Raw genomic sequence first — 9550 nt, 5'->3', positions numbered from 1 at the left:
GACGGCTCTAGTGGCCTCTTTGAGTGTGCATTGAGCTTCGAGTGCTTGAGCTTCACGTTCGAGGGCTTGTGCTTCGTGGCGCTCTTGTGCTTGTCGAATTGCATCACCGTCTTGAGGTGGTTGACGTTGCACTTGTGGAGGTATTTGCTCTTGCTCCATTGCTTCTTGGGCTTGTTGTCGCGCCCTTTCACGTGCTCCGACTCGGTCTTGTAAGCCATTGCCTTGGAATGGATTTTCTTGAGCTTGGCGATCTTGGGGGTCATCACATCGAGGAAAACGAGCTCGTGGAGGACTTGCATCGTAAGAGGAGTAGTCCAAAGATTGCCGACTTGAGCTGCGGCTTGAGTGGCGCCGTCTTGACGAAGAGGTTGAGGAAGATGGGCATCGCACGATCATGTTGCGGAATTCTTCCATTTGTGTGGTGAACTTGGCGTCGATGTAGTCGCGGTTCCTTGCTTCCGATTGACGAAGGTCGGTGGCGAGTTGCTCAAGGCGTTCACCCAAGGCTTCACTTTCTTGATGGAGAGCTCGTTGCACAACGAAAAAGTGGCTCTTAGTGACGTAGTCGCGATCATCACCTTGCTCCTCGAAAATTGGGTTCGCTAAAGAACTTGGCCTATCCATCATAACCAAGTGGGGTGAGTAGGAAAATGAGAGAATAATACCAAAGTTACCTTTTCCGAGGATTGTGGATGTATCAAGTGTCGCTTAATGTAATGCCACAATAGGAGAATTGGTACCAGGTTTGTTTCTCACACCTAGACAAGTAAAGTTTATGGAGTAGCTCGGTTAGGATGGTGGCAAAAATTTCAAGCAAATGCTAGTCAAGATATCGATAAGGTTGAGAAGGCTCACAAAATTGCAAGTAAAGCAAATAGATCAAACCCAAGAATGTCACTAGGAACACACACACGGACGGTAGATGGGATCCACACAACCAAGGAGTGAGCTCAAAACGTGTGACCACGGAAAATGCTCTTGTTGTACGGATGCTAGAGAGACGCTAGCTCGATTGCTCAAATGGGCAAGATACGCTTGTGCACCAACCTATGAAAGAAATGTGGCGTCTTCAATCCCAGCTATGCTATGTATGAGGTGACCAAGATGATATGTCGATGCAAAATGGCTCAATGCCATTGCTTACAAGCTCTTTGTTTCTCCTCTTTTGCTTAAAAGCTTTTCTTTCTTTCCCTTTTTTCACTATGCTTGATGCCCGAGCCAAATATGATATGAAACAAGTATGTAAGATATGCACGGGAGAGACTTAGGGCACAATGATGATAGCAAGATCACTACAGTGCATGATAGCGTGGCCCGACAATTCTCAACTCGCTGGTCTCGATGCGTAAGTGATGCAAAATGGCTCGGGTTATCAATGCAAAAGCAAGGAAATGAACTACGTGTCGTCGAGGTTACCGTCCTTTCTTACGGTTAGCGGTGTCGACGGGGAAGATCGTTGGCGAAGATGACTCCGAGGCAATGATGAATGGTGGTGATGTCGATGTCACACGTTCCTAAGTAGCCGGAACACCTTAGGAAACGGAAACCGCAACTCAAAAATGATCAAATGCGGAAGGTGGGTGCTTTTATGATGAATTTTTTTATGGAGGCTAATGGTGGTGGTAATGATATATGTGGATGGGGGATGTCAAGAGCTTCCAAACGAGCTAAAGAACACGAAAAACGGACTTGGGAGTTGGAAGTTATGGCCAAAACGGAGGTGGAGTTGGGCTGATTCGGGGGAGGGGGTGCGGGCACCCGGGGGTGGGAGGTGCGGGTGCCCGGGTGGTCCAGGGCAAACAGCCCGGGGGTTCGAGGTGCGGGCACCCGGGGGTGTCGGATTTTGGCGATTTTTTTTTTGGGAGAAGGCGAAATTCCGTGGATTTCGTGGTGGGAAGGGTGGGGTTTGATGGGTAGGGGCTAGATCCACTTGCCAAACAACAAACTCATGGACCAAAACAACCAAATCTCACAAGATCCAACAAATTGCAAGAAAAATATTTTGGGGCTATTTTGTGGGGATTTTCGAATTAGGACGATAAACAACAAAATCAAGCTAGCAAATGGGGGGATGGGACTCCAAGATGTGAATCAACCTTGCTCATGATACCAAGATGTTGTAGGGTGAAACCCTAGAGGGGATCTTTTCACACTTGGAGGGGGGAGAGCAAGAACACACAAGAACACAAGGAGGAAATCACTCTAACAAACCCAAATAACACATCCACTAAAGTAGCATACAAGAGATCCGCAAGAATACATGAACAATTCAAAGAAAATAGCACTAGGGTAAAAGTTCTTCCCACTAGGTGAGGTCTTGATATCCAAGAGGATCTTCTCCAAGAGGAGGGCTTGATCTCCAAGAGGAGCTTCTCCAAGAAGAGGTCTAGATCTCCTAGAGGAGGAAGATGAGCAAAGCTCTCTCTTTGTCTATGTAATACTTTGCTAACCTCTCCAATGAGCTAGGGAAAGAGTTTATATAGCCTAGGGACAAAATATGAGGGAGAGAGGGGTACAAGGGTCAAAGACCACAAAATGCACGCAGGCATACGGAGCAGTCCGGGCACCCGGGGTAAAGTGGCCCGGGCATCCGAAGGTGGTGCGGCTGTAGGTGGCCGGGCACCCGGAGCCGAAGGGCCTGGCACCCGGACCGGTCAGGGGCCGACTGTAGGTGGGCCGGGCACCTGGGGTGGCACTAGGAGGCGGGAGGCGGGAGGCCGAGCACCCGGGGGTCCAAGGCCCGGACACCCGGGGCATGGCTGGCGGCTCCAGGCGGGAGGGCCGGGCACCCGGGGCGGCTGGGGCAGCTCCCACGGAGGGGACGGGCACCCGGGCCCCACATGGCCGGGCAACCGGGGCGGGCAGGGGTCGCGCCCAGGTTGAAGCCGGTCACCCGGGGCCAAAGTGGTCGGGCACCCGGAGTGTCCAGGACCTCCCTTTCTTCGTCCTTCTCCTCCTCCATAGCTGCTTGTACATCCGTCCTTGCCTCTTCACGGACTTCTTCTTGATACCTGAGCGTGCACAACACTTCCATTTGAGGTAGGACCCAACTCTCGTGTGAATTCGAACGGAGCTCGAAGAGGAAGGAGTTAACCTCGTTCTCGATGGCGCATGCACGAGCTCTTGTCATTGGTCCTCTCGATGCTTGAGCTAGTGATGGAGTGTCCATGTGGATGGACGAGGGATGCTCCGCATCAGTGAAGTTCTTCAAACCTCATGGTAGAATACAACATTCTTCTCGGTACGCCTGAAACTATTTATCTCTGTGTGCACTAGTGATAGAGGCGAAGGTGTCCAGATGCTTCGATGAGATGGTGGCTATCGTTTTCTGCGGGAGTCGACTTTGACGATCCGTCTACGAACGTGCGAGATGTCGCGCCTTAGCAATCGCTAAACCAACTTCCGAGGGGTTATTAACCACGCCGGAGCACGATCAACCTGACCACGAGGGTATGTTTCCTGCGAGCAAACGAAGAACAAGTAAGAAACTGAGATTGCAATCTGGATATTGCGAATATAAGAGGAAAGCTTTATTAATGAAGGTGAGGTTCTGTGACGCCTTTGTCTGGTCGTTGAACACAAACGAAGTACGCGAAGTTGCAGCTATGGCAAACTTTTAATCTAAACAAAACCCCAAGTCTAAACGACGCCCTAAGGGTTGTATATATGGAGGAAGAGGGCGGAATTTCATGGCCCTTGAGGGAGGGGTTCAAAACCAACCCTAACTCTTGTTTTCCCACACATACGGACTCTAAAAAACAGCCTATACTTAAGTATTTCGAAATTACATGGGCCTGGCCCAATAATAAGGTGACGGAGCACCTAGAATAGCCTCTGGACGAAATTTATGAAGTGGCATCTTGTATATTTCGTCCAAGGCTTCATGCACTCCTTATGGTGGCTTCAAAGTCCTGAAATCATCACTTGTAACTCCGTTCTTGTTCCCCTTGCGCATGCCATCATCTCCATGCTTGGTCTTGCTCCAGTGTTCATCCCTCTTATCCGTGCCAGGCCCTTCATTTGTAAGCAAAACAAATGTATCCAATTTAGGCAGCATCATATTCTCTTGAACATTAGAATCATTACCAAGAAATGAAAGTACCTGATAATTTAATTGGCGTGCGTGAGCTCTAGTAATTTGTCCGGTATATGTAGCAATAGGGGCTGTGAGTGTAACAATGGTATTGATGTCCGCATCAACTAGTAAACAAATTATTCCCATGTTATTTCTGACAACTATCTACAAAACACAAGGGGCAAGATATTGCACCAACAGTGTCGGACAACGAGGAGAAGGAGAAGGATACCTGCATTCTTCCCGGTGAGAGCGATGAGGAGGCAATGGCGTGGTTCGCGAGGGAGAACCCATAGTATGTCTAGTACGAGGCGGAGTTTTTCTAGAAGCGAGACGACGAAGGTGAAAGGGACAAGGCTGGCCCATGATGGTGATCAACCTCGATTCAGAGGAGCTGAGCTTCGATGAGGAGGACCTAGCATATTGGAAGTCTATCGACACCGACTATATGACGAATGAGTAGAGTAGTAGTGTTCTTTATGTTTAATCTATGCGATGTTTGAATGTTTATATGAATTATCTATGCAATATGCTTTAAAAATGTTTTTAGGGTATCAATTGGACTTGAAGGTCTTTGGTGTTGTAAAAACCAGTTTGAGTTGTTGCAAAATTTTGCTTCGACCTCCATTTTAGACCCTATTATAAGGCACCCATTAGAGATGCTCTTAGGACCAGTTTTTTTGTGACTCTTTTGGGCTTCTAGATTAAGCCGTCGCTACCTAGCTTATTCTATAAGCCCAACCAAATTTATCTTTCTAGAAACCTACTAATTAAGACTTAATAAGTAGGCTTTTAAGAAAATAATTTTTGATTGAGCTTTCAGAATAAGCTAGGTAGGGGACATCTTATTCCAGAAGCCAGCAAAAAGAACTGGCCTAGAGCTAGCTCTGAATTCGCTTTGGAGCTTTTGCCCCACTTGGTTGTGCTAATACCCAAATTATAAGATGTACTCCCTCCGTCCAGGTTATTAGGCCCCCTTTCATTTTGAGCCAAAGTTTGACCATGAATTTTAACTAATAAAATATAAAGTACATGTCACAAAAAGTATACCATATGAAACCTCTTTCAAATACAAATTCAACAATATACTTTTTGTAGCATAAACTTTATACATTTTTAGTCAAATACATGGTCAAAGTTGGACCTAAAATGAAAGGGGGCCTAATAAACCCGGACAGAGGTAGTATATGTAGTCCATATTAAAATATCTAAAACGTCTTCTAATTTGAATCGGATGTGACATTTGTTAGCAATTTAATGCAGTTTGTATGTAGTCTATATTGAAATATTCAAAACATCTTATAATTCAGACCAAGGTGGTGATATTTGTTAGCAAACTTGGATGAATCTAGTCTTTTTTACCCTCTCCTTTACACCTCAGATTGGAGTATATATTTTGCCTTCCTGGGAGTTCTGCTTAGTGCTTTTCATTATTGCGCTGATTCGCACAGCACACCAAGCAGACAATGCTCCTCAGCTTATGAGGATATGGCTGCCGATTTGCAACTTTGCATCAGCAGTAGCACACACGGTGGTTTCATGCTGGGACGTCTACACTTGTGATTTGGAAAACTCCATGCTTATTCATATATATATATATATATATATATATATATATATATATATATATATATATATATATATATACAACAGTAACACGAGAAAAATAGCTGACCGACAGTCAGAACCACATAAATTGACAACCTGAACCACGTAAATTAACTCCAATGCTCGTGCCTAACACAACTGCTAGCAAAGGCAGCGTCGCGAACGCTGCAAATTTGATATATATATTTATCTCCTGGACAAGGGCAATTCCTACGAAATTCCTGCGTTTCAAACAGGTTTAAAACATTTTTTATATGGACGGTACCTGGGACTAATGACAATTGAACCAAGGAATGGCGAAGCTGAATAGCGGCCACAATCATCAGGTTGGCGGCGTGGATTTTAGCTCCTCCAGTGCCGACTTCACCTCGTCCTGCAGCAGGTCGATCCGCCGCAGGTACACCTCCAGCTCCAGAATCCTCTGCTGCCTCCACTTCTCCCCATCCATGGGTATCCCGAGAATTGCAGACGGTTGCTCCGGCACCTTCGCTCCCAGGCCCAGCGGTGACGGGCAGCCGCCGATGCCTAGCATGGCACGGACCATTTCCTTGAACAGAGGCGTCAGGACGCTGCTCTCCGTGTTCACCACTGGCGCCACAACAGGCTCAGCACCGTCCATGGAGACATGAGGAAAGAATGCCGGCAGCGAGTCCTCCGTCTTGACAGGCATGGGCCCCGACGTGTACGGCTGGGGCGCCTCGGATGCATCGGCAGCCAAGTCAGCCGTGCGCCTGCGGCGGCCGCGGCGATGCGCCTTTGAGGAGGACGGGGACTTGGCGTCTCCGTTGGCTGCGGCATTCGTGGCGGTGATTGTGGCGTCGTCTTCAGAGTCAGCGGCGTTGGGGTCGCGGCCGTGCTTGTCGGAGGAGGGGCGCCAGATGTTGCGAGCGATCTCGAAGACGGCCTGCTCGTGAGGGGAGCGGAAGGAGAACGTGTTGCCGGAGCAACGGAGGCGCTCGACGCAGTTGCGGTACTTGCGCTTAAGGCGGCGAAGCTTCTCGGCGAGCTGGCTCTTGGAGAAATCGAGCTGGAGGCGGCGGCGCATCTCCTCGTAGAAGGGCTCCGTGTCGTACTGGTGGGACGCGAACGCCGTACCCCGCTGCGCCGTAAACTCGGCGAACGCGCGTAGGATCACGATCTCATCCTCCTCCGTCCATAGCCGCTGGAACAGGGGCCGCCGCTCCCCGACCGTGGCCGTGGCGGAGGCGGGGGCGGCGACGGGAGCAGAGGAGAAGGGAGGGTTGGGAATTGGATCGACTGGGAAGTCGATGTCTTCAGAGTCCCCGTTGCCATAGGCGTCGGCGTCAGGGAAGGAGGAGGACGCAGCGGCGCCGGCAGCGGAGGGGTCGTCGACCATGGGAAGCATCGGATCGGATCGGAGATGGGGATCGGTTCGAGTCGGTGTTAGGGTTGGGGGTTTTCGCTGGATTGGGCTCGAGGGGGGTTTGGGTTAGCGGTCCTAAGTTAGGCCCTGTTCGGCACTTCATCAGCTCCGCAGAATACAAGAATCTGCGGAGTACCTGTTTGCCCACTTCATGATTTTTAACTACGGCTGCGGCCGCTTCGGGAGTTGAGTCGTAGAGTGGAGCGCCTCCGAACAGGGCTTTAGTCATCACACCCGGTATTTCTTCATTTGCGCCACGACTGTAAGGGCATGGCTACATAAACTACCACGTCAAATATAATATTTATTTATATTTAAGACAGTATAACCGAGCCTAAAACGAGCCCCTTCATGCTATCAGGCTTTTTAACCGTTCGATTTCACGTCTGGGTAATTTCTAGCCGTTAGATCTTCACTCATGCCACGTTCACGGGCTGTCCTAAGTGGACGCTACTCCGGGAGCAAAAACCGAGCCATGTGGTTGATTAGGCCTCCCGGCTCGAAGCCCACCTCATCCAGGAACAGCGAGACTCCACATCTCTCCGTTCACCAGCCCCCCATCCATTTGCGCTCCATGCCTAACCTAACCACACCAGCGACGACGGCGAATCACCATGTTCTCGACGATTTGGATAAGCAACGGCGTACCACCACCTTCCCGGCTATCTGGATAAGCACCATGGTATCTCCTCTGCTTCCTTTCACGGTCTTCACCCATCTCGATAAGGCGAGGCGCTCTTCGCGTCGTGGGGAAGGAGTTGAAGCTGGAGTCACCGATGGCAGGGCGGGGACCGCGGTGAGGGAGGATGGGGAGGTTGGGGCACTGGGTCTCCTTGTACTTCAGCAAGTAAGTGGTGGCAATGGCTGTAAGTTTCTTCAAAGATGTTGATATATATTCTGCATGACATTATGCGGCTCTGATTATTAAGCATGCGTGTGTGTCACATTGATGAACTTATCATATTTATCTACTAGTTATAAACTTGTGATCGAATTAACTGCTCAACTTAAATGTTACTAAGTGTGGTACATATTTATACCAGTTTGATTGGGACAGTTGGAGAGTCTAGAAATAGTGGTATAATGTTATAGTGAAGTTTATAATTCAAGTTTGATATCTCACAAAATTCTATCCCTAAACCTCTTCCTCTGATAGCAATGGTTTGTTAATTGATACATGTAATCGTTTATTGATCAATATATTGTAATTATAACTATTTGGCTCTTATGAATTTATTATTATCTCTTTTCTAATCATTCTACAGTTATGAAACAAGACAATTATCAGTTCATCAAGGAAGATCAAGGTTCAAAATACCATCAACTATTAAGCTTCCAATTAGATGTGGATGCAGTAAAATAAATAAAATGCGCATCTTGTGATGGGACATAGAAAACATGTGCCATCTACCATCAGAACCAACCTAGGAATCCTAGCTGATTAGAATCTACTTTGTGAAGTAGACATATTTACAAATATCTCTTTCAACTGTACTATTCTCCTAAGAATAATTATTGGTGCTATGTTTTGTTTTGCGATCCAGAAAATTTAGTTTGTTGTCATTCTTAAATTCCAATCAACTCATTTTGCATTTAACTTTTATGTTTCATGCCACCATTAGTTAACTTTTGTTACCATTTTACCGGTAAAATGGACGGGCGCAGCAATGCACGCCATCAATGATCTAGTTCACTCATACAATCAGCGACGGAGACAAGGAGTGCGAGCGGGGGGACAACTCCAATAATTTGCCCCCCTTAATACTACTAGTAGTACTACATACTAGTAATATATGCACTAATTGCCGGAGATACTACCTAATTAAACAGTAATTAAGCCTAGTTTAGTAGTACCCGAAGACCAAACAGTAGCCCATCTGCCCACATTCGAGAATTGGTAGTGGGACACAGCCACAGGAAGCCTACAAGTTTGGTAGTTCCTGAATCCGTGCGTTAATCTGATCCACCCACGATCAATCTTTCAGTTTGTTAGGGCTTGCGCTGCTTATCAGACTTGCTGCTTCCTATCAGCCGGCGGTGCTCCAGTTTGTCAATAGTGGGCGATGATTCAGTTTGCCAAAACACCAACGTTGCTCCGGTTGCCAGCCACCCGGTGCTAGGGGCCTACTAATATCATGACGCTGACGCAGATAACTTACACAGTATTAGCCGTTCAGATGATTCTGCCATAAAGCCATCTCATTGATCAGCCATGTATTTCTATTGTGAACTTGTGATCGAAGGCTTAATTTCAAAGGTACACCAATACACACAACCCCTGTTGCTAGTACATTTTCCAATGGATTACGACCTAGCAAATTTTTATTGCGGGGAACCTAGCAGCCTAATTAATCTAGCAAGTAGACAATAGTTTAATTTACCAATAAGATATTTTCTATTTACTACCCCTCTATGTTCTAATTGAATTTCTTAGTTGTATGTTCAATCTATCTTAGTAGCAATATTTTACAAGCTACAAATTA

At 47.4% G+C, this 9550-nt stretch overlaps 1 protein-coding gene across 1 annotated transcript; it reads right to left on the bottom strand.

Moving 5' to 3' along the window:
• Positions 1 to 3918: 3918 nt before the first annotated feature.
• On the bottom strand, positions 3919 to 7182 carry LOC123097413 (probable transcription factor At3g04930). Its single transcript, XM_044519128.1, has 2 exons — positions 5949 to 7182; positions 3919 to 4014 (listed from the first exon to the last, which is right to left on the bottom strand). The coding sequence occupies exon 1, from the start codon at positions 7047 to 7049 to the stop codon at positions 6006 to 6008; it is 1044 nt and encodes a 347-aa protein (XP_044375063.1). The 5' UTR covers positions 7050 to 7182; the 3' UTR covers positions 3919 to 4014; positions 5949 to 6005.
• Positions 7183 to 9550: the final 2368 nt, after the last annotated feature.

Source organism: Triticum aestivum, chromosome 4D (assembly GCF_018294505.1).
Source record: "Triticum aestivum cultivar Chinese Spring chromosome 4D, IWGSC CS RefSeq v2.1, whole genome shotgun sequence".
Lineage (NCBI taxonomy): Eukaryota > Viridiplantae > Streptophyta > Magnoliopsida > Poales > Poaceae > Triticum > Triticum aestivum.
The sequence above is the reverse complement of the archived record's forward strand: the minus strand, read 5'-3'. Positions and strand labels throughout refer to the sequence as shown.

Bases quoted from the DNA above. Each gene is read 5' to 3' on its own strand.
- LOC123097413 (XM_044519128.1), bottom strand. From the start codon at position 7,049: ATGCTTCCCATGGTCGACGACCCCTCCGCTGCCGGCGCCGCTGCGTCC.